This window comes from Betta splendens, chromosome 9, assembly GCF_900634795.4.
Source record: "Betta splendens chromosome 9, fBetSpl5.4, whole genome shotgun sequence".
Classification (NCBI taxonomy): Eukaryota; Metazoa; Chordata; class Actinopteri; order Anabantiformes; family Osphronemidae; genus Betta; species Betta splendens.
Genome location: NC_040889.2, coordinates 26167804 through 26192368, shown reverse-complemented (window position 1 = coordinate 26192368; position 24565 = coordinate 26167804). Strand labels below are relative to the sequence as shown.

Genomic DNA, 24565 nt, shown 5'->3' with positions numbered 1-24565 from the left:
AAAATAACACACCCAACATGACGGCTTTACAACAGCAAGGAAAATGCTAAAAAGCAGCTGAAGCTCAGACGACGCAGCAGGAGAACCATCTCAAACCAGTGAGAGCCCAGACCTCAGCCCAGTACAGATGATGGGAGCTCTGGTTTCACTATTTTCAAGCTCACGTATTAAAGTGCATAAACTCAGCATTAGGGCAACGAAAGGCCTGTATTTATGGGTCTGTTGAAAGAGAAACAATACAAACCCGTCCCTGCTCGAGACATAAATGACATTTTCCAAAATACGCATTATGTGTGAATGACGGCGGTGTCTGCATGCTAACATAATGGAGCGGCGGCTTATTAAATACTGTGTGTAAATCACACGCGGTGTCAAGTGTAGTGACGCCCGCCCGCTGTGTTTGGTGACGAACGTCTTTCTGCTAATCGCTCCCATACTGTTCCAAAAATAGACCTGAATCAGGTTGAGCTCAAAGCGTCAAACAACGCCTTCATGAGTTCAGCCTGGAGCGGAGATGAACACTTTCCTACACTGCTTTTCTTTGCACTTCTGATGTTTGCATTTAGAGAAACATTTTTTCTTCCTTTTGTCATTTTTTAAAGCTCTGCTGTTCCTGCGCTCGTCAGACGCTTTTCCAGGCCTTCTTTTATCTGAACTGCATAATTATGCTCAGGTCTTTGTTGGCTTTGTGTGAGAGGGAACTTGAAGTTACCTGGACATTGCCCAAATAGCGGCCGGACACGCCCCTGCTTCTCTTTGCCGTCCACCTGCGCCGCGGTGCTTTTTCTACCCATTCACAAAGCTCTGGACGTCAATCCATTATTCACAACACTGCAGCGCTATAGCAACACGATGATTAGTGTGTCACTGAGTGGTTTCATGTGTAGAGTGCGGGCTAATGTCTTTCTCCCAGCGTGCTGGGGCTCAGACACTGATGTGGCACAAAGTCATTCATGACCCAGCTTGCCGCTCACGCTCTCCAGCTGCTGGTGCTTGTGTGCCGCCCTCGTGGGTCCCTGAACGCCTCGTGATGTCAGGGCGCCTGCTGAGAGCCTCTCTGCGTGTTATTCCTGTCTGCTCGAGCTGTCTTTGGCCAAAAGGCCGAGGCGTTTGTGTGAGCAGGCTGCTGAGGTATGGGACGCATCCGCACCCGGGAATGTAAACACAAAACTCAGACATCTCACTTAACACTGAGACACTTTATTGGTGATTGAATTCCATCCCTTTTCCAGAGCGAGATGAAGCGCATGTTCTCTGACCTATAACAACAGCAGTGTAATAAATAAAACCAAACCTACTGAATGCTCAGCATTCGCACACAATATAACGACAACAACGCAACACTCATACAGTGGTTAGCAATAAATAGTCACGCTAAATAAATTACATTCTAACATGTCCTGGACAGTGTTTGTTACACAGCATCTAATGAAGCAGCCGGTTCCTCAGGATGCTCTGCTCCGCTTCATCTGAGGAGAGATGGAGACGAAACAACTCAGTGAAGTCGTTTTTCAAGAAGCATTTGCAAAATTCCACAGAAAATTAAAAAAATTAGACACACAGAAAAAAGTTACAGTTTCTCTGTGTAGATTTCAAGATGTACAGTTCCAGTGTTGCATTTATTAAATTGTTTTTCTGTAATTAATTTTTTTTACATTAAATTACATTTTACAACATCTTTTAACTAAACCATGGTCACAAAACCATGAATATCCTTTTAATATGAAAACCTATGAGCTCCTCTTCAGTCCCACTGGGCTCCTGGCTGCTCACGTTCCTATTCTCTGTCTGTGGGAGCCACACTGGACAGCGAGTAGGAGACAATGAGCAGAATGCTGCGCGGCTGCATTGTTGTTGTCTTCCGGCCACTCTGTCACAACACGTGCAGTCTGCCTGTGTGCGTGTGCGCCTCGCTCAGTGAGTCTGACCACGGATCAGCGCCGGCCGCGGCGCCGAGGTCGTCACGTGTGCAGTCAGTGTGTCACTACTGTTATTGTTTGGCCACTGGGGTGAACCTGCACCGTGGTTTCTCTTTACGCTGGTATGAAGCAGTAAACCGGGGCAGGCCCAGACCGAGACTAATCCACACTAAGTCCTCTAGTGGGGATTCCTCGTCGCGTGACGCAACCGGATGGACTCAATAACAACAACAGGCCCTCAGTCTGTCGTTACTCGTAACTCTCTGAGCCCACTCCTTCCTGTTTGGCTGAAGGGTCACGTGAGCAGAGGTCAAAAACACCCAGTGACGAGGACTTGAGTAAGAAACATGCTAATTACGCATCTGCTGCATACAGTAGCATGTGACCAGCTGAGCGCTTAATTAGGATCAATTAATATGTAGGCTTGGTCCTGAGAAATGTGATGTGATGTGATGTTTTCATGTTTGCATGTATTGGTGTGTTCATAGATGCTGTGAACTGGCGTGTGGAGACACCTACCTGTTTGTAACCCTAAACTATCACACCACCACGTCACCAGCAGGTTTCTGTAGCTTCTCCTGCTCCGCTGCGCTTCCCAGGTAGGACGCCATCAAGGTTTTATGTGACCTGTAACTACACAACACAGTCCACATGAGCTCCAAACGGAACCTCTTGTGACTCTCAGATGATGATGGCAGTAAAAAAAAATGCAGGCTCGTGTTTTTTTCCAGTGTTAACGCCTCATCTTTATGGATCACCGTCCATAAAACAATGCTGTAAAACTTTTAGTTTCAGAGTTTTGGTTTCATGGTAATATATTTTACTTTCTTTCCACGTCCTACTGGACTATTAACTTTGTGCCACATTCATATATTACCGGCGATTGCTCTCACATTGATAGCAAAGTCCAGTGGAGCAGTAAATGGGCTGGCACAAACAGGTGTCTAAACCAAGGCGTGACCGAGACACACTTCCTCTGATGCATTCGTTTTATGACGGACGTCATTTTCACCGGAATCTCTACAAATAAAGCAAGAATGTGGCGCGAAATCTGTTGCAGTCACGGAGTCTGGGAAGGTTGTGAGCAACGCTGGGAGCGGGTGCGTTGGGGCGTGTTGTGTGCCTTTGGATGTGTCAGTGTAGGAAGCGCACACACACACACACACACACACACAGGGCGCGTGGGCACTCACTGGGCGCAGGTCATGAGCAGGATGGCCGTGCAGCTGATGACCGACAGCACCACGGCGACGATCACCAGCACCATCTGCAGCAGCTCGGCGCCGCTCCGGGGCGCCGCCTCCGACGCCTTCTTGGCCTCCAGAGTCTGGATGCCGCAGCGCTCGCCGTCGTAGCCCTTCATGCATCTGGACACAGGGAAGCGGTTAGCCACGGCGTGCGCCTGGGCTTCAGCGCGCTCCGCAGGCGCACGGCGCTGCACTCACATGCACACCGGCTCCCGCAGGCTCTCGATGCGCTTGCAGAAGCCGTGGATGCAGAAGCCCAGGTGGGTGGTGGTGCAGGGGTCCTCGGTGGTGCTGAGGGGGGACGTGTATCCGCTGGTGAAGACCGTGTGCTCGGGGTTTAAAGGGGTGGTGCTTTTGGCCCTGTTCCTGTTCCTCCTCCTGCCTTTGCCCTTCCTGCTCTTCCTCTCATGTTTACTGGACTCTGTGGGGGGAGAAGCCCGTTAGAGGCATGGAGGACGTGCAGCGTGGCTGGGCTGTTTGGGGCTCCAGATTCGCTGGTTGTTTTACCGTGGAGGTTGGAGTTTTCGTGGTCCCCTCCTGAGACGTCCTCCTCTACGCCCTCATCGTAGCTCGCCGAGCCCAGGAGGCCCTCGCCGGAGGCCGGACCCCCCGTCGCTCTGACTAGCTCACTGGAAAATATGGCCTCAGACCCCTGCGTCCCCAGAGCACCGCATACGACTGTAGAAGCAGGAGGGCAAACATAAAGACAGATTCATTATGACGTGACATATGACAATGCAGCAGTAAATAGGAATTGGGGTCAAAGTTTGAGTGATGCAATGTTAGCTTTGGTTTTTATGCAATATGATACGCAGGAGGCCAAATCAGGAAATGAGCCTGTCAGAGATAAGATTCATTCAGCTACGAGGCTCAGGGGCTGAAAACCAAGAGTGAAATGTGGAAACTGATGCAGCGTCTGTGTTTCCTCATTCGTCTCCTTCTTCTATGGTAACAGCCGTCCAACGTTGCTTAGCTACGTCATTGTATTCAGAGGTCTTGGTCCATTTACCTTTGACTCGTCCATTCATCCTAAAATGTTGAAGGCAATCTGAGCCGACAAACAGACCCCGGCTGCTTTAGTTCTGGAACCAGTAGAACCAGTCAACATCCCGAACTGTGTCTGTTCTGAGAAGTCAAAGTGAATGCATCGCCGTCGGCAGCCAGCGGCGGATAAGACTCTGTGGAAGTCTGATGAAATATTTCAAATATGTTGACCTTTTGCAGCGTGTGCTGCTGCCGTACGACTCCCACAGCGACACTTCTTCTTTAAACCATCCAGTTTGCTGCTGTCGTCTGCCCTCAGGTCATTTCACCCCTCTCCTCTGATTTACAGTCGCTCCACACACACACAGAACAGGATCGCAAGCCCAGACTTACCTAAGCACAGCAGACAGGTGAGGACGAGCGGGTTCATATCCCAGGAAGGCGGTGTTGTGCGTTGTGTGTGTGACGGTCCTGCGTGAGTCTCTCTGCGTGGAGTGTGCGCTTGTCCTCTTCTGGCAGAGACTGTGCTTTTGCTACCTTCGCTGGGTGCAGCTTTTATAGACCAACGCCTGCCTGAAAACTCTGAAACAAGGGTGTGTGTGTGTGTGTGTGTGTGTGTGTGTGTGTGTGTGGGGCAAGGAGAGAGAGAGAGAGAGAGAGAGCAATGAGCATGCTCGCTAACTCTGTGTGTGTGTGCGTGTGTGTGTGTGTGTGTGTGTGTGTGTGTGTGTGTGTGTGTGTGTGTGTGTGTGTGTGTGTGTGTGTGTGTGTGTGTGTGTGTGTGTGTGTGTGTGCATAATGATTTGTCCGATCTAGCATTAAAAACAGTTTGATGTATCTGACTATGCATTAATTACAGCTTTGATCCAGCAGGAACACATGCACACACATGCTCCACATCCTTTCATTGAGCTTTTCTAACACTCAACAAATAAACCCGTACTTTTAACCTTTTTGTGTATTTTGTGTTGTATAAAGTTCTGCCCTTTACTCAAGGTCCATAGATGCTCAACTACATGCAGTTTGACATGTGGCAGTGGGACCTTATGATGAACCACTGTGACGACCGGCTTCCGTGTGAATGATTTGACTCGAGACTGATTGAGCCCCAGATGAGCTGTTTTGATGTTGTTGCGTCTCTGAGTTCTGTGTGTGAATTATTGCGTGTGGTTTAATCATTGTTGCCCAGAGTTGCCGCTGCCGTATCGTGAGCGTGGAGGAGAGTGGGTGGGGATGCTGCGCGTCGCCAGTCATTGTTGTGTCTGCAGGCGAATCCGGGCTCCGGTGGAATCCAGCGTAAAGCTGCAAAGAATGCTGGGAGCTTCATCTCGCTTCTCGGCGCGTTGTGTTTACAGCAGCCGTGGAATTGAATTGTTTGGATTATGTGTAACGGCATTGGGGGCATGTGAACGTGTGGAAAGACTGACGAAGAAGCCGCCCACTGGAAACACACAGTGGACGTCACCACCGTGTCTGTGTGGAGCTACTCACACTCACTTTGACAGCAGTCCGTGATTGTGGTCCAGGTGAAGGACGCCTTAAAAAGCACATGCTGTGATGTGTGGGAGACATTTGGTTTAAATGGAAAGACACTGGAGTGGAGGTGGAGTCAGGTGTTGACCGGTCATTAAGGTTCAACCTCTGGGGAACATGAACATCTGGACCGTTGTGGCAGCAGTCTGAGCCTGACAACGGGGCAGCGTTGCCCGTTGCCGTGCGTTGCCTTGCGTTGCCTTGCGTTGCCTTGCGTTGCCGTGCGTTGCCGTGCGTTGCCTTGCGTTGCCTTGCGTTGCCGTGCGTTGCCTTGCGTTGCCTTGCGTTGCCTTGCGTTGCCTTGCGTTGCCGTGCGTTGCCATGCGTTGTCGTGCGTTGCCTTGCGTTGCCGTGCGTTGTCGTGCGTTGCCGTGCGTTGCCTTGCGTTGCCTTGCGTTGCCGTGCGTTGCCGTGCGTTGCCTTGCGTTGCCGTGCGTTGCCTTGCGTTGCCGTGCGTTGCCGTGCGTTGCCGTGCGTGGCCAAGCCTCCGTCGTGTCGACAATAACAGTGAAAATGAAAAACAAATGCGTACGTGCTACACGTGGGCATTTTGTTGTGTTAAAGGACACGCACAGGATGTGGCTCCGTGGGGCTTCCACCGCATTCCTCGCTGCATGAGCAACCTACTATTACTTATGCAATATTTAGGTAATCACGCTCATGAGATTAGGAGGCACGGCCTGAGCGCTGGATATGTTTAGCTGCAGGTTTTATTTTTAGAACACAACAGAGTCCAGGGAAGGGTGTGTGTCGTGTGTGGTTTTAAGTATGTGATAAATACAGTTAACCATTGATGTTCATTAGCATGGAAAGATGCTTCTGTGGGTCCATTGACTCCGGTTGCGGCACTAATGAGGCTGTAGAGTGTAAAACGGAGTCACTGATTTACTTGACACCGGACGACTATTTCCAGGCGTCCGTGGACCGACATACTGCAGAAACACTGCACTAGTGGTGCTGTGGGTGACGTGAAGGCCAGCGATTAGTAGAGACTACCCAAAGTTTAGAATCCAAACTTCTGGATGCTGAGAGTCTCTGGTCTACCGCTGTCATGTTCGTAAAGGTCCTCCATGAAGGCCTGGGTCCTGCAGGGCCTTTAAAGGGGGCGCACGCAGCTGCAGAACCAGCTGACGCCTTCATCACCCACTTACAGCAAAGGGGCAACAAAGTGTCTGTCAGCTGTGGGCTGTAAAGTCATTTTCACAGACTTTACACCACAGGACCAGCAGAGAGAGAGTGTGCGCGTGTGTGTGTGTGTGTGTGTGTGCCCAGTGTTTTATATGCTTGCAAGCAAACAGGTTGAGCCAAACTGCTCTCATCCTGTGTCAGCTGAAATGCAACAGGTTTGTCGGCCCTTTCATTTCATTTCAATCATGCGATTCTTCCTCCACCGGAATAAAAACTCAACTTGTGACTGGTCAACTGACTGTATTCACTACAGGTACTTACTTTAAACCGTCTCACAAGCCACATTTACAGTCCCTTCAGAATTTACGACAAGAATAAGTTTTTATAAGTTTTAAAGCAGACCCTGAAGTAAATAAAAGTACATTTCTTAGGAAAACTTTGAGAACAAACTGGGACGTATTTACTTTTATACTTTATTAAACATGTTTCCCTGGTTCAAGCAAAATAATACTGCCAATGCAAAACATTATGTAAAACGGAGAAAACAGAAAAACGTGGTACTTATTGTTTTTGCAGTAATGAAATGCACAATGTATATATTAATACTTTCATAATGTATAAAAACGAGAGAACTGATTTAAATTTACACTTAACAGATGTAAAACGCTGATAATCACCAATAAATAAAAAGATGAGCTAAAAAATAACAAGTTAAAAACTGGTAACCAAGATAAGAAACCACTCACGAGAACACGAGAAACCCTTAAAATCAGAACGAACCACTTGTGGTTCAGACGGCGTGTGGTCGATTAATGGAGCCACTCTTACGCCTCTTATTTACTTAGTTTCTATTATTTTTCCATGATTGCGGGTGCATTGTCTCTTTTCAAACACGAGGGCGGCAGGTGATGAAACACTAGAACTCAAGCTGCAGGAAACAACAAACAAAGCGGCCCCGTTGGGAACATTTCCATGTCTTTGTCCGGATCTGCCCGCGCCGCAAAGCGAAGCGAAGGCGCGTGACGTGCGGCAGCGAGGAGCAACGAGCCGGCGACGGCAGCCGGAGGGTGAACGCGTCAGGTCGGATCGCGGCGTGTTGAGATCAGCCACGGTTCCATGTGATGCTCTACACCGTTTGGGCCGCCCTGCTTCCTGCAGCCTTCTGCTGACTCATCAATCTGTTCTTATACCTGGAACACAAGCAGCAGCTTTTAGTTGTCGCGCCCACTTTAAGAGTCAGAGTTTACAAATGTGATGCGACACGGATTTACATTTTTGGGAATATCTTTTCTCACTTGCTCTGCTGAATTTGGAAAAACAAAGAATGATTCCACTTAAATAAGTCAGTCAACAGTTGGGTTTAAATCTGCAATGACTGACTTGTTTGGCCACTAGAGGGCAGTGTAAACAGCAACGACACGGCCGGTGTCAGTCAGTTTGTTTTGAGCCTCTTACCATTTCCAGAAGAAGTACAGAACTCCAGCCAGACCGAGGATCAGCAGAATCACACAGAAGGTGATGAAGATGATCTGCGTCTCCCCCATGGGCCGAGACACGAAGTCCACTTCAGCACATCTGTGCCCGTAGAAGCCCAGGTCGCAGCTGCAACGCAAAGATAGGGGTTAAGAGAGAGAGACACACACACAGAGACACACACACGCTCAGACATGTGGACACACACACACACACGCACGCTCAGACATGTGGACACACACACACACACATACTTGCAGTGGTGCTCATTGATGTCCACCAGCAGCATGCACTGGCCGTTGTTCAGGCAGTAGCCGTCAAACGAGCTGTCGCAGCTTTGGGTCGAGCGCTTCGCCACATGGGGGCGCTCTTCCCTCTGCCCTGAAACACCAGCAGAAACCGGTTACAACCTGCATCTTCAAGGGAGGCGACCAAAAACCTGAACCTCTACAGTATTTACTGTGCACACGTTACATACTTTGACTGGTTTCTAAAAGTTTACCTGTTATTTTCTGGTGCAAAATGGTCGACTGATGAACCCACACGGTTACACATTGTTTTAATGCAGAAAAGTGGCCTATTGGACGGTTCAAAGACCTGAATCTTAAGCATCTGCATTGTTTGCATGCACAGCTGATGACATCACTGGGACCTTGAATATTGCTATTATTGCAATGGATGGTTGGTATGTGGTAAAAAACAAGGTTCCACTTGGGGACAATACTTTGTTCAGGACACTGAACAGAACAACATCCATATTAAATGTATGTAGCAAGAGAAATCCCTGCACAAGAACGATACTGAAGTGAGTAAGAAGACGTGCTGAGGCCACTACCTGGAGACAGTGAGACACTGGCCACGTGATTCAGTGTGGACGCGATGCTCTTCGTGAGGACGGACGGCCAGAGGAGCATCAAACCTGGAACACAGCGTTGGTCTCATTAAAGCAGGTAAAAAGCACCACAAGGAAAAAGAAAATGCCAAGTACAGTGTTGATGAGTACATTTCATTTCCTCTGGCCACAAAATGAGCTGATTTGCATTCATTGTGTTCAGGGAGGAAACCACAGAGGTGTGAAAAAACTATTCACGACTAATAAATGGAGGCAGAAACACGAGCGCCGTCGGCTGCGTGGGGCTCGACCCGCTCCCGGAGCCTGTAGCAGCCTGTAATATAATGCACGGCATTCGCAGACGCCCACATTCCTGCAGGTACGACGGAAAAGCAGGGATCTGGATTCAAGATGCGTCCGCTCGCAGATCTGGTTCTACTCGGTGAAATCTGCGTTTCTGTTACGCGCCGTTGTTATGGTTGCGGCGTGAGACTTCTTCCCCGCGTGTCTTCAGTGAGGGCGCGCGCGTTGGTCGTTGGGTGTTCACACACTTGGAGCTTTGGGTGATGACGCTCAGTTCTCATCGCTCCTTTTACGTCACAGCTCGTCTCGTCACAGTTGATGATACATCTGTGTTTCTTTGCACAACACGTTAGGAAATAACAAAAGTTTTAGACTTTGACTCGACTCCTGAATTTGGAGAGGAAAATATAAATTTATAGGAATTTCAAATACTTTTACAAATTAATAAATAACTATTGTTGCCTCTTGACTGCATGCGCATAAAAATAACCAGTCTGTCTTTCCTATCCCTATTGTATTAAAGCTGTTTGTGGTTGGATTCACTGATATTATTTCGTTTTTGTCTATTTAACAGAAAATTCCCCCAAAATCTAGAAAGTGATGAATGTATTTAAGAGGAAATTCAAACCTGTTCACTTCAGTCACTGAAATGTGTTCACTGATGCATCAAATCGCGTCATAACCGTGGCAGATATCATTTAACTTTTGGTATTTTGATTTTTAACAAATAATTTATAATTATCCCCTGTCAACTTAAACTAGACACGTGCGTCAAAACTTTCACACAAATGTCTGGTTTCTTCTTGACACCTTTGTGAACCACTGATGCGCAGATTAATCACATTCCTAAAAGCTACAAATGAAAGAATAACGACTTCATAACGCACGAGGACGCTTTTAATTCAAGCGACCTGATCTCCGCTCTGCGTTTCCGCCGACGACTTGACTTCGTCTCAGTCCGCAGCTGAGGCCGACAGACGCGTCGTCATTAACCGGACGCGTCTCCGACTCTGGATCCAACGTTAACGAAGGCGACTCACCGATGAGTGAGAGGAGCGTCCGGGTCCCGCCGCGGTTCCACATGTCGGAGCCGTCTGGTGCCTCAGGTGCGGACCGAGTCACGCGCCGTCTCAATAACCATCAAGCTGCAGGTGATGCCTATCTAGAACGCAGCCGCTTCACCTGCGCGCGGGGAGTGGCGACGCCGGCGCGAATCACGCACATTTCATTTGAAGGTCCTAATAAAACGCAGCCCCGCGGGCTCCCGGTTCCAGGGGGAGCTGCTGCGATCACCCGGATACCCCGATCCAGGATCCGCAGGATCCGCAGGATCCAGAGGGAGGCTCGGCCCAAACAGGGTGCGCTGCAGCAGACGCGCGGCGGTGGAAGAACTCGTTTCTGACTGTGCGATTAGTCCGAGACAAGATCTGTCTGATCCACTGCTGCGCCTCAACGCTGCCTATGCACCGAAATCGCTTTGAATGACGCTCTATATACATAAAGCAACTTTAATTCATCGATTTTTTTTACAAAAAAGTTTACAAATTTAGTTTTTATCAGTAAATGCTAACTAATATGTTCCCGGATGCTGAATTTCTAAAGTTTCATAATGAACAGTAACTTGTGTTGTACTGAGTAAATGTACTTTGTTACTTTCCAACACTGCCATTATAGTATTTTCAGATGATTTTATAATCTGGGATTTCCTCTCATTGCCTCATCCACTACTAATCATATTCAATTACTCTCTTAATTACAGCATCTCCTGCCAAGCTAAAAGTGGCAGCTGAGCCTCCCAGACATACGTACAGTAGACATTAAGATGAGGTGTGTCCTGAGTGACGGGTGTGAGCGCGAGCGACCTTTCTCCCACAAAAACTCAACCACATACAACTGTTGCTTTCATACATTTATTACAAAACTTTAAATATAAAATAAAAAACTTTTAATAAGTTAGATTAAAATAAATAAACAGGTTTTCTCCATCCTCATGCTTTAAACGAGGACGATGGGCCGGTTTGACATGAAAAGCCTGACCAGGTGTGACTGAAGCTTTTCTGCAGATTGCATCATTTCACAACATTTTAATGTTTGAATAATATAAAACTTTACACATAAATAAAAGATGGAATACTGTACAAAAAGAGCATCATTTTCATGGAACATATTATTTGAAGGCTGTCGGAGTGAGGCGTCACACCGACGTCTCAGATGGTGCAGATTTTATCAGTGGTGCCGATTTCAAACACCTGAAACAAAGAAATGTCAGAATAAGAATTGTGGCACAAAGTGATGAAACTGTAGACAACCAATTGACTGAAAATGATCAACTTCATTATTGCAATGAGGAGCTCACTCACCTCCGCTGAGCACAGCAGTACATGAGGATGACCAGGCCCAGCAGCAGCATGACCAGGGAGAAGCCGACGGCGATGCCCTTCTCCAGGCCGGGGGGGGTGTACGTGACCTCGGTGAAGAAGAGGCAGCGGGGGCCTCCGTACGGGGGCCTGCAGCTGCAGAGAGAGGGGAGGCGTGAGCGGCGGCGCGCGAGGAGGCACCGTTGGCCGCCCGCAGGCCCACTCACATGCACGACGGCTTGTCGCTGTCCTGGGGGAACATGCACTGGCCGCCGTTCTCGCAGTAGTTCTCGTGCTCCCTCCCGCACGGCGTGTGCAGGCGCAGGACCACGGGGTCGTCGGCGCTGCCTGCGGAGCGGACGCACAGGGAGCGGAGCGTGGAGTCAAACGCTGACAAACGAAGCTCGGCCACACATGACGAGGGTTCACCGGAACACGGAGCCGCCGCCACACTCACTGTTCTGATGCGAGGACACGGCCGCTGTGGTTTGGACGTCGCCCGTCAGCACCGCCGCGCGTCCTGCTGTGCTCAGGAGAAGCTGCGCCACCACGGCTGAGAGCAAGGCTGGCGAAGAGACCCATCGGGTTCAGACACTGGGCCCCGAAGTCGCCCGTTAAAGCATGTGGAACCGAACCAAGCACACACTCACCTCTCCTCAGGCTCGCACGCCTCTGTGTAATCATCTCGATTTGTGGTAGAGAGAACGTGGGCTCGTCTGTCTGCTCAGTGCTGTCAGCAGCAGGCGCCTGGTGAGCCTTTATACGGCCCTCCAGCCATTCACACCTTCACAACCAATCAGGCAACCCAACACCGTATCAAAAAAGGAAAAGAGGCATTCCTTCACGAAGCGATTTGCATCATTTCCTTCATTTGCATAAACACACTGCTGCGTGCAGGGACACATCCTGAAGAGTGACGGTGGTGGAGGGACACGTGACTGGAGGCGCTTCATTCTTTAGCAAAGGTTAAACCCACGCAGCGTCTTGGCAGTTTCACTCAGGAGCCTCCACTGTCATTTCTAAAGGTTGCTTCATTAATCAGAACAGGTGTTGTGAAAGTCGCACTTCCTTCAGAGAGGAAGTTGTTTCATAGCTGCCTTTGATCTGAAATACATTTGGTGAAATGGGAAGTGAAGGTGTGAAAAGTGTGACAGGAAAGAACGTGACCTCACGGTTATCTCACTTCACCGGGCGTCAGGTTTAGAGGGATGAGGACCTGGTTGGTTTTAAATCCTGATTTATGTGGTGACTCAACACCATGTTTTTGTGAAGCTGGTGCATCGCGTGTAATATACAGTGCTGGTGATGTGTAACGCAGAGTAACTACTGTATATTCACCATGTGTCCACTGACACCGTTACTGCCAGCCTGTCCTGAAGGAGGGATTCCCTCATCTGCGGAGTCTATTTTTATGCCAGAGTGATTGATAATGAAGGCATGCTTTGTATTGTGAAAGCTTGATTTTGACACTACCACCCAGTTGTGCTCATAGAAAAACTGATTTAATTGAGGTCAAAGGTCAAGGCCACACTTTCACTGTGACAGTGTGCATGCACTGTCACAAACTGGCATTTATAAACATTTATAAACCGATGAAGCAGAAAAATAAATGACATACCGATAACATTTTCACAGTGAGTAATGTTTAAAGATGGGCTTGATAAGACGTGAAAAAATATGTTAGAGAATATTTAAACATGTAGAAGAAACAAATACAGAAATTGTTTTATTGGCACAGTATTGTTTTTTTATTTAATATTTAAAAATGAACCAACATGACTTCAGTAGAAAAAATATTGATCTAAATTCTTAGAAAATGAACTTTTAAATAAATAAACAATAAATAAATGAATAAATACATGAACAAATTCACAATATAAACAAAGTGTTAATCAAGTAACTTTCCCAGCTGGTATGGAACGTTCAATGAGCTCATGGACCTTTAGAACAAAACTATTTGGCAAAAACAGGGTTGAAATAAAACCATGTTCAGTAGCAAGAAAAGGTCTGTGAATAGAGTATGGCTTCAGGAAAACAGAAGACCAAGACCTCGACTCCACGGAGGTGCTACGGCATGATTCAGAGAGAGTGATCACATCATAGATGAGGACCAGATCAGATCTCATGACAAACGAATGCAGAAAGGTTCCCATGGTTTTCATGTGCTTACAGAGACTTCAGCCCTGGCGCTCTTTGAAGTGAACCACTCTGTGCTTTGTGCTCAATGCATGAGAGCGTTCCTGGCGGCGGTCACAGTGTTCCTCATCAGCATGGCCACCGTCATCGGACCCACGCCTCCGGGGACCGGCGTGATGAAGCCTGCTTTCTCCTTCACCCCTGCAAGTCAAACAATCACATTCCTGCAAGAGCCAAGTTGTGACTGACACACATCACAGATTACGCTTCCCTGGAACTCCGCTGTCCCACTTTCTGTTTAAAAAGGCAAATCCAATTAGTACATCTCAAGTTACAGATGTTGTCACGGGGGCAAATGCTAAGTGATCTGAAACGTATCATGTGGAAGTTCTAAATGTTAATATTGTAGTTAGTGTTGTTAAATTACTTTTGCAATTGTGATTTTATGCAATGCCTTATTTGATATATTGCTATTGTGTGTGACATCGTCTCTTTGTGGAGAAGCTACATGATAATTTACCCTCAAAGTCGACGTCACCGATCAGCCGGAGTTTGCCGGTGGTCGGGTCCCGGATGCGATTTATGCCCACGTCGATGACTGCTGCTCCCTCTTTGACCATATCTGCTGTGATGAGCCGGGGAACACCTACAGTAGGAGCAATGTTTACAGTAGAGACAGGCCATGCTTCATTTCTTTACCAGGTAAAGTATCGCTGAAGCTGAACAAATTCTTAGAAATCGATTTCGACACTGGGCTTCTCCTCAACAATGTGTCAGTGCAAAGAAACCAAGCGGAACACACCCTGAGGCCCCAATCACATCTGTTCTGTTCTCTGCTGCAGCAAAAAACCTGCATCACGAGGTCCCTGAAGTGAGCGGGTCACCTCAGGGCCACGGACCTACAACAGAACAGAGGGGAACACGGTCTATTATAAAACCTGCCCCCTGGTGAACCGTGGTCTCAACATCAACCCAGGCAGAAAAAAGTGGAAGTTTAGACTGGTTAAGCACAACCCCTGAACTGAACCCCAGGTTGCCCCTGGTGTTTTTAAGTGAGCGCCGGTCCATGGCAGCTGCTGGCATCAGTGTGTGAGTGAATGGGTGAATGAGAAGTAGTGTAAAGTGCTTTGGACCCCGGAGGGAAATCCGCTACACAAGTACGGACTATTTAGCATTTAAACTCTCATATCTGCAACCACCTTTGCATTCCAACATGAGAGCAAACAGATCAAAGATCTACAGGCCCCAATGTGTTGTCATATTTAAGTAGCTCAACCACAGCCTGTGGTTTTCTTCTGTAGTGCCGCTCGTTATCTCACTTAATCGGTTTCTGGTGGAACAGTTATCGTTGTGAACCTAAAGCCACAATATCTGGTCTATAAAAAACCCAGACCAGACGTTGTGCGTGTGATTCGATAAACTCTGCACTTGATTTAGCTGCTGCTCAACCACAGGTTAGATAGTGAGATATAAAGCTATAAGACCAGAAGGAAATGGGAGAAGGGCCCCTGCTGAGATAAAGCCCACAGGCGCCGGAGGATGACGCATCAACCCAAACTGCACCCTCAGCCTAACTGCCTACCAACTGGAATTACTGCAGGTTCCACCACTGTTTCACCCTTGACTCAGACCATTGAAACCCAAGAATTGAGAAAACAGCTGAGACTTTCGACAGATCGCTGCTCTGCAATGATGGATGGCGCCACATGTCAGCACCAACAAAGCACCATTGTTCCTCAAGGAATTTGTAATTTGAAACCACAAACTGGGCAGAGTAACAGTCCAACATACTTGTACTTCAGCGTTGATTGGACTGATTGTGAAAAGATCCCTTCAAGTAAGGGCTGGTGAGCACTTTCACAATCGTTCATGTCAGGATACATAATCCCCTCTATGGCGGATTTTTGCAAAAGGCAAAAATAGTTTGAGGCTATAAAATGAATGATGTTGGATATAAAGGATATTGCAGCTGAAGTTTAATACATAATCAACTGACTTCCATCATAAAAAGACACTTCTCTGTGGTCTTGAGGTGTAATTACCTGCAGCGGCGATAACGATGTCAGCCAGGCTCATCAGCTCCTTCAGCTGTTCCCTCGGCGTACATCTGTGGGTAATGGTCACTGTGGCGTCACCTGACAGGAAACAGGGCGACTTCACCACTTCAACTTTGGATGCCACATTAAACTTTATTAGATGCACTCACATTTTTTGTGAATGCATCTAATAAACACAAACACTGATTTGGTATTATCATTATTTAGCCTGATTCTGATCAGAAGTGAAGTAGAAGTACAGTATATGGACTGACTCCTATCATAACAGACCAGAACCACCTAAATGTAAATATTCATAGATTTTCACGACATTGTTTTCCTAATTCGAAACGGAAGTAACCTGCAGCACAGGAGGCGGTGGGCTGAGGACTCAATTATGCAATGAGGAAGAAAGGTGTATGAGGACATCCTGTGTCACAACCGAACTGGAATACCGGTGGAGCGAGAGAAAGGCGCACACGAGCGGAAACGTTGAAAGAAGAGAAGAATGAGACGTGAGGAAAGGCGAGTCTCAACACATCCAAGCTGCATTTCACACGTCTGTGTTTGTGAGGCACAGTCTGGAGGAAAACACACATGATGAGGGTGATCGAAATCCAAGTTTGACATTTTTGGGGATTTATCTAGAATGTATTTCTGTATTGTTTATCATTCTGCACGTAGTGAAACCTGATTGCATCTAGGTACAAGCGTAACCACGAACAGTGGCCTTCAACAAAACTCATGGAAATGTTTTATGTCAACAAAGCCTTCCAATACCCAAAAAAGTGGCCTCAGTGACCCAGTGACCCGCCACTCCTCAACGCCATAGCCTCACCATGACGAGTCAGTGCCACCAGATTTCATCCCTCACTGCTGATAAAGATGTGCGACCCACATGTACAGTGATGTTCACGATCAGAGACCAGGAGCCATCAGGACGTCAGCCTTTATGATGCTCTTTAAAAGCAGTGCCTTTGACCATTAGGGAACTTTCCACTCAACACATCCGCCTCTGGACTTTAGACTTTGACACAGACAAGCCTTCCTCCTGCACATGCTTATGACCTGAATAGTAGGTGGGACAGGGTTTCTCCTAATTGCACACACTCCTTGAATAAAAGCTCAACGTCATCACTTCACTCCCCTTTACCATGTGGTGGTGTACAGAGGGCAATTTACACCAGAAGCTGAATTATAAATGGTTCATTTGTGTGAAACTAAATATTTTACATTGGACCTTTCCTGAGTTGTTAGACAAACATATCCCTGGAGACAGAATCAAACCGCAGCTAAAGGTCTTTCATGCAACCTCTTCACAGTGATTGAGAAATAATGAAATGTTTTTCCTTACTATTATTCTTACTGAAACCTGGCTGCAGCAGGAAGAATACACCAGTCTGACTCACGTTTCATCTTATCCATTATGTTTCCAGAAGCACAGGTTGGGTGGAAGAATAGGAAAATTTTCCAGTCAAGCTTATTAATCAACCAACCATAAACCTAAACACACATTTGACAGTCTGACTGTCTCACACCCAAACTGGAAAAGCAAAAACCAGTTTGTCATCATCTACCACCCTGTCTCCTACTCTAACTGAAATCTCAGACTTCCTTTCTGAACTCTTGTCAGTACATATGAAGTACTGGTAGGGTTTGACTGAACAATTATTTACATACATACCTGGTTTTACAGAGGTGACATTCTAAAGCTCACGTCAACAGCCACCGACGCACAGGTGTCTGCACTATCTCACGGCCGTGTATAACGCATGATGCGTGAAATGTGAAGAACAGCCTCATAGTAACAGTCTGTTCCAGGAGCTGTAATTCACTCCTTTGCCTTTTTCATTTGAAAGCCTGTCATCTCTCCCATAACATCTGCGGAACCTCCAGCTTGGCCAGAATAACAACTTGTGTAGACAATTGACTTTTCATAACAGTAATTAAAAACTAGTTTTCTATTTTTAACATATGTCTGGGTAACAAATCAGTTAGACTATGAACCACAGGCTTTTCAGGTTGCAAAAAAAGCGTAATTATGGAGTAAAAACAAACAACAACAACAACAACAAAAGCATCCTGTCTTACAGTAATGTTGAGAAATTAGTTGATGAATTAGTTACCGTTAGACTGTCACCTCCAGTGAACCCAAATCAAATCATATCCTCATGCAACTGGCGGCTATTAATTCTACAAAGGGCTTCTTCACATACAGAACACACTGAAAAAAGATTTAGAGCCAGTTAAAGGTGTCGTTTATCATTTGATTTCTGGGGGTTAGCTTTATAGTTCAGTTGGAGATTTATTTCAATTCAACAGTGAGTTTAGAGAGTTGTCCAGAGAAAGTGACTTACTGAGTTTTAGAAGCATTTCAATATGTTTTGTCGAGGACGTAGTTCAACCCCTACCATGTTGTGAATTGATTTTGGAAATCAGAACATGAATTTGGAATGTTGCTACATATGAAACAATACATTTTAAATGGCTAACAACTAAACTGAATGAATGCACAAAGCCCCTTTTTGTAAAATAGGCATCATTTCATCATTTCAACTATTTTGGCAGGCACCTGCTGTTGCTTCATCTGAGCAGCACATTCTACACAATACCTTTGCAAATCTTTTCCCTTCCTCCTACAGCCTAATAAGGACAGTTCATCCGTTTTTGTGCCCAATGCCAAAAGTCTCACCCTGCACTTTACCTCCACACTCCTTGGTTTATCTGTTCTTTGAACCCCTCCAGCAGGACATGCATCAGCATTTACTGTTTGATTAAGGAGGTGAGGAGTTATTGAGGTCATATGATGAAAATAAAGCTTGCAGCATCACATATTTTACCGGAAAAGCCAAGTTGGTGCAACTGTAGTCAAATTAATTCAACCATAAATCACAACGTTTTAATCACAAATAAGCACACGCGTGCACTTACCCCCTGGGCGCTCATGCTTGCGGTCAGAATGCAGCAACATTGCAATGGGCATTCCAACGTTTTTGGAGCGACCAGCCACTAGCACATTCTTTCCCACTGTCTCAATACCTGTGAAGACACATTGTTAAAAAAAGATCCTTATTTGGAGACAAAGAACCTGAACATGCAAGTAGCAAACTCAGTTGTTGACACCGCAGCCATCAATCCGTCAGTGGAGGGAGGTTATTCTACCAGTTGCACCACAATGTCACCTGTCACAATTACTACATTCACCATCAGCTAAGATAAGATAATGTCATTAAACTGACTGGCAATGAAAGGATAGGTATGTGACTCAGTTAGCTGATGAAATGACATACACATCCTAGGACAACACAGACTGCAGTAAAGGAAGTGTGTAACTAAAGGTACTGATTAGAAAGTGCAGTATAAAGTAATTCTTTAACATCAACATTTTAGAAAGTTTAATCTTTATTACAATCAATACTATCTTAGTGGTTCAAAAGCTTGGTAGTTTCTGATTCTTCACTAGATGGACACATTATGACACAAACCTTCAACCTGTGGCCCTGGGGGGTACAGTATATGGAGGTTTCAACATTTCTCTCATAGCTAAGAGTGAAAGCAGATGAAGATTTCTCAGATTTCAAAGATTCCTTTGTGATAAGAGATCATGGTGGCTGTTTTTCTCTGACCTTCGTGATTATCAAAAACATGGCAGTAAAAGGCATCCAGTATTACCAAGGACTCTTCCAGCCCTCATAGTCTAAGAATGTCTGATTTCTGTTACAAGATACCACAGCAACTGAACTGTGTGACAACATTTACTAAGCAGAGGTATAGCACATTCAGACAGCGCTCTTAATTACGTATATCCTCCACTAGAGGTTGACAGAGTCCAGTGCCAGTAGTTTGCAATGTGATGGCTACGTGCCATCTAGTGGCCAGTGTTTGGTAAGACAGGTTCATAAGCCTGTTACTACCTTTGACTGAAGGAACATTAAAAACAGCTGTTGATCAGTGTGCAATACATATAGCACGTTGAAAGTTTAATTATATTCACATATACAGTATTCAAAATTTGCATTTACTTTAATGTTATTTAGAAAATAATGTATCAATGAGAGAGAGAGATGTTCAATTATTATTCAACATCCAAATGAAGCACAATAACATCCTATAATTCAAAGCTGGACAGTTATAAATAATAAATAATGAGGGTTCTGGTGGTTTACCTGCTCTTTTGATGATCTCCCACACAGCAGCAGGTGTGGCAGGCACCATGGACCTCTGGTCCAGACACAGCTTCCCAATATTCACAATATGGAAGCCATCTACATCCTTCTCTGGGGCGATGGCGTTACACACTGCTCGCTCATTGATGTGATCTAGAGATTGGAGGCAGTTGGAGACTTAGTGACATGGTCAAAGACGTAGCCACATTTTTTGATTGTGCACCCAATGTTTGTGCTTTCCTAAAAAAATGCTGTACAGTCATTCATATATTCATGGTTATAAACAAACGCGTGCACTGCACTGTTACAGTATGTACACATGATCAAACACTTAAAATTGAGCTATGAGAAGTTCACACTGAGTAATTTTGATACCGGGTAGTGGCAGCTGCACCAAGAGGCCACTGACCCTCCAGTCACGATTCATTTTGTCAATCAGCTCCAACAGCTCCTCCTGGGAGACTGAGCCAGGCCGCATCACAGTGTCACTGGAAATACCTGAAGAGCAAACACACACCATAAAAACTCCTTGTTTGAGTGACATCACTATGTGCAAGTCAGATGTTCGTGTACGGTGTGGAGGATTGTGTGCAGTGCTCATGTCTGACCCAAGATGCTGGCTGCACGGGTCTTGTTCCTAACGTAGGTACGGCTGGCTGGGTCGTCCCCTACTAAGACCACTCCTAAGTGGGGTCTCATGTTTCCCTGAGCTACCAGCTCTTCCACGTCACGTTGGATCTCTCTGTGGATCTGCCGAGCCATCTCTTTGCCGGAAATGACCACAGCAGCGTGCCTGGGGACGTCAGTGGTACGGACATAGATGAAGGTTAAACATGCTACGACAACATATCGGTAACAAATCTGATGTTTTAAGATATATTTAAACAAACATGGCCACAAATCACTATCAAGTCAACTTTTATCCAAATATTAAATATGTGCTCTGGTATAAACTTTTATTTTGAACGGAGGAACTTCCAAGATTAAAAAAAAAAAACCCACAAAAATGTAAGAGAAACCCTAAGTCCTGAGTTTGACTCCACAGCATTACAGTATACACAACTTTATTATACGGTTAAATAACTACACAGACGAACCATAACAGTAGAAGTTTCTCAAAGTATTATATTTATCACATGAATCAAACTAAATATGTACATTTCCACCACCTTTTCTACATTTTCCACCTATAACGATGTGATTTACATTGCATTAAGGTGTTGCCTCGCTATTTACGTCATCTTGTTGCGCCGTCTTCTTCTACGCCAATCCGAAAGAACCCGTATGAAGAATTAGCGCCACCATGTGTTTTTCTCGACGACCCAATCCTAATGTCCGAGTTAAAGACAGCGAATCAGATTTCGAATTAACTCGCATTTTATTCCGATAATTTTACTGATACTGTTAGAACGTGCGCCACGTTTAGATTAAATCCCTCCTTGACTTCCCGGCTGCACGCGCCTTCTCAGCCGTGAACGGTGAAGCCCGCTGTCAATCAGCATCCCTCGACACGTGACGGTACGCACGCCTTCACCGGTGCAGAAGCATCTCTCATCGTCCCAATTTAACACCGCACAATAAAGGAGAGGAGACGCCGCGTTTCACACGTGGCGCCGGTTACCTCGTCGCCGACTGGTGTAGATGCCTCCTTTGACTCTCGCATTTTCTGTGCGTCCGCAGTTTGGCCCGGCAGCAGTGGTGGTGTAACGTTAACGGGCTACAAATCCTGAAGGAGGAGCGTAGCGGCGGAATAGAGGCAGCCATGTTTGTGTGTGTCGTGGAGCGTGTGTACGTCGTGTGTGCGCGTGCGCGTGCGCTACGGGGGGGGGTTGTTGGGAGATGAGTTGCAGAGACAACACGCATTATTACTGTGAGGGACGTGTATTAATCATAGATGTAGCATGTCATAAATGTTTTTATTTCTTTTTTTCTCACCACTGGTCTGATTTGTTAAGCCGCAGCATTTAACCCGAATAAATCAGCCTGTTTAACATTCACGTGTCTAGAAAAAAGAGATGGCACCTTGGAAGAACAGTTGACTTTTCTTGATATTTCTGAAATAGAAATGACAGTATGTAAAAGGGGTTGTTTTTATAGATTATCTGTTTTGAATTTCAGATCCACACTTCTGCACATATAGGTTTTCTATTTTTAAGAAGAAGAAGCAACTTCAATAGTCCAAGAGTGGGGGAAATTACTTCACACAACAGCAAGTACAGATTTAGAAAATACAGCGACAGAACAGTTCATGTCAGCAAAATAATAAAATAATGCACAGAGTTTGCACAAATATTGTACAGAGGAGATTATTGGGTAACCACTGATGCAGTGGGTGGGTTTCTGGACCAGGAGGTCATTAACACTTCTGATTATACAGTCTGATAGCAGCTGGTAGGAAGGACCTACGATATCTCTCCTTCACACAGTGAGGGTGGATCAGTCTGTTACTGAAGCTGCTCCAGAGCAGTGAGTCCTCCAGTGGGTCAGAGTCCTGGTCCAGGATGGATGTGAGTTCAGCCAGGACCCTCCTCTCACCCACCTTACTGTATATACTTCCTATTTATATATTTCATATTTTACTATATCTATACACTTCCTTTTTTATAGCTGCATTTTCAGAGAAAACCAACGTTTAAGCTACAACCACGTGAGAAACAGTGTGTGACACAGTTTAATCTAACTTTGCCACAAGGTGGCAGCAAATGTCTGGAACGTTTGCGAAACCGTGTTCGGGGTCCTTTTAAAACGTTTGTACGCATATCCAGTAGTTGCTCACAAGACACGTGATTCAAGCGTCCCAGCTGGAGGAAGGAGGAACCAGGATAATGGCCCAAAGCTTCCTGGTTTAAACAGACTATTAAGAAAACAAGGGCAGGGTAAACAAAGAGAGAAGCAGCAGTTACTCAAGTGTGTCCTACAAGTCAATTACCTTCATGTGACGGGTGGGTACGGAGCATGTGGGACTGGAATTCCTCTCCCTTCTCATGCCCTGAGTCTTTGTTTACTTTCCCTGAGCCTCCGTAGACGTGAACATTTTGTTCTTAAATTAATACAAAAAAACAGAAACAAAAACTTGGCCAAGAGACGTGACGTTGGTGTCACAGTTAGAAGCGAGGCACAGTTCATGTTTCCAGTGTAAACAAACTCAGCTCTTCGCCAGGTGACAAAACAATTTACTCCTCAGCAAAATTCACGAGAAGCCGTAAAGCCAACGTTGGCGTCGCTTCGTTGCCTGTGATTTCCTTTGTTTTGCTAAAAGTACGCTAGAAACGCGAGCCAACGCTCGTTACTGTCACCATTGTGCTGCAAGTGGGCAACACTGTGGTAACTGTTCAACTCAGTGAGGACCAAACAATCTGCCTCTCAGCGGCCCACGTTGTGCAATAGGATTCCAGCGTGTCGGTGGTAAATAGTTTAAGAAAAGAAAGTTTGGAGTATAAGAGAGACGGGCGAAAATGAGTTTGAAAACACATTCAGTGTTTATGCATAAACAAACGTGCTCCTGTACAAACAGGCGCAGAGCAGAACGGTGTCACACAATCCTGAACCCATGGTTTATATGACAGAGTGCAGGCTTGTCTGAGTGGCAGCGGAGTTATTCAGAAATGCGGCCGACACCACACCCACAACATCCTGCCTGCCTGGACACACGTCTGAGACAATGTGAGGACTACCTCTTCAATCGATGCAATAAAAATATCCACGAGAAATAATCACTGTGTGTTCATAGCAGTAACACGGACTGACTGCACAGCGACAGCAGCTGATTATTATCAGATGCAGCAGTTGTTGATTTGTTGTGACAACGCCGATTGTACATGCAATTCACTGAAGGTCACACCAGCGACTAATGAAGATGTGGTTTTTGTTTTTGTGGCTGTTAGGAGGCACCAGCACATCTGTGTCGCTCCGTGTTGACCCTGTGGTGTGAGGTTTCCAGAGAAACGCCACTGCTTTTCCACAGGACTTCAATTAAGCTCTTAGTTATGTATTTATTGTATATGTGCAGGTCAGGGCTTTGAACCCAGCCCAGTTTATACAAATGACTATTTTACTTTCTCCGGGATGCGCATTAGAGGAGTTGTATCGCTAATGTAAATCTGCTCTAACACCCTGATAAGATTTCAGAGGATTACGGGAGAGGAAAAGCCCGGTTCAGTTTGCTGACAGGAGACGCGCTGTTTGCCAACAGCCTAAATGCTGTTTGGGTTCTGTCTGGTCGTGAAGGTTCAGGGAAGTTTATGAGGCTGTGGGATAACGAGCTCTGAATGGAACAGAACCCTTTAAACATCTGCAAATGGAATCACACACCGCAATAAGATATTATATTCAATAATTAATCATTATATAATTAATATTGCATTTTAACATTATTTAAGCCCATTTCTTTATGATTTCAAGCCACTACTCTGAGAATTGTACACGTCATAGATGTTTCCTATTTTTTATTT

The 24565-nt window shown here is 46.0% G+C and overlaps 4 protein-coding genes across 8 annotated transcripts; all 4 read right to left on the bottom strand.

Annotated features, from left to right (window-relative positions):
* Nucleotides 1–1180: 1180 nt before the first annotated feature.
* On the bottom strand, nucleotides 1181–4704 carry areg (amphiregulin). Its single transcript, XM_029164242.3, has 6 exons — nucleotides 4544–4704; nucleotides 3674–3844; nucleotides 3365–3587; nucleotides 3113–3286; nucleotides 2439–2552; nucleotides 1181–1469 (listed from the first exon to the last, which is right to left on the bottom strand). Exons 1-5 carry the CDS (start codon nucleotides 4578–4580, stop codon nucleotides 2459–2461), a joined length of 699 nt encoding a protein of 232 aa, XP_029020075.1. The 5' UTR covers nucleotides 4581–4704; the 3' UTR covers nucleotides 1181–1469; nucleotides 2439–2458.
* A 2561-nt stretch (nucleotides 4705–7265) lies between these two features.
* Nucleotides 7266–10839, bottom strand: LOC114863052 (proepiregulin-like). 2 transcript variants are annotated; one of them, XM_029163870.3, is made up of 5 exons: nucleotides 10460–10839; nucleotides 9120–9203; nucleotides 8539–8665; nucleotides 8267–8413; nucleotides 7266–8001 (listed from the first exon to the last, which is right to left on the bottom strand). In XM_029163870.3, the coding sequence occupies exons 1-5, from the start codon at nucleotides 10500–10502 to the stop codon at nucleotides 7938–7940; spliced, it is 465 nt and encodes a 154-aa protein (XP_029019703.1). In that variant the 5' UTR covers nucleotides 10503–10839; the 3' UTR covers nucleotides 7266–7937. The 2 variants fall into 2 exon arrangements, with proteins under 2 accessions (XP_029019703.1, XP_055367917.1); XM_055511942.1 differs by lacking the exon at nucleotides 10460–10839 and adding an exon at nucleotides 9288–9823.
* A 474-nt stretch (nucleotides 10840–11313) lies between these two features.
* epgn (epithelial mitogen homolog (mouse)) lies at nucleotides 11314–12584 on the bottom strand. The gene is made up of 5 exons (XM_029163867.3): nucleotides 12427–12584; nucleotides 12234–12341; nucleotides 12004–12124; nucleotides 11780–11932; nucleotides 11314–11668 (listed from the first exon to the last, which is right to left on the bottom strand). The coding sequence occupies exons 1-5, from the start codon at nucleotides 12458–12460 to the stop codon at nucleotides 11614–11616; spliced, it is 471 nt and encodes a 156-aa protein (XP_029019700.1). The 5' UTR covers nucleotides 12461–12584; the 3' UTR covers nucleotides 11314–11613.
* A 672-nt stretch (nucleotides 12585–13256) lies between these two features.
* Nucleotides 13257–23337, bottom strand: mthfd2l (methylenetetrahydrofolate dehydrogenase (NADP+ dependent) 2 like). 4 transcript variants are annotated; one of them, XM_029163802.3, is made up of 9 exons: nucleotides 23044–23337; nucleotides 21736–22968; nucleotides 20723–20907; nucleotides 20490–20612; nucleotides 20115–20267; nucleotides 18880–18987; nucleotides 15955–16047; nucleotides 14433–14558; nucleotides 13257–14113 (listed from the first exon to the last, which is right to left on the bottom strand). In XM_029163802.3, the coding sequence occupies exons 2-9, from the start codon at nucleotides 21975–21977 to the stop codon at nucleotides 13998–14000; spliced, it is 1146 nt and encodes a 381-aa protein (XP_029019635.1). In that variant the 5' UTR covers nucleotides 21978–22968; nucleotides 23044–23337; the 3' UTR covers nucleotides 13257–13997. The 4 variants fall into 4 exon arrangements, with proteins under 4 accessions (XP_029019635.1, XP_029019637.1, XP_029019636.1 ...); XM_029163804.3 differs by lacking the exons at nucleotides 21736–22968; nucleotides 23044–23337 and adding an exon at nucleotides 21321–21712; XM_029163803.3 differs by lacking the exons at nucleotides 21736–22968; nucleotides 23044–23337 and adding an exon at nucleotides 21351–21712.
* Between the last annotated feature and the right edge of the window lie 1228 nt (nucleotides 23338–24565).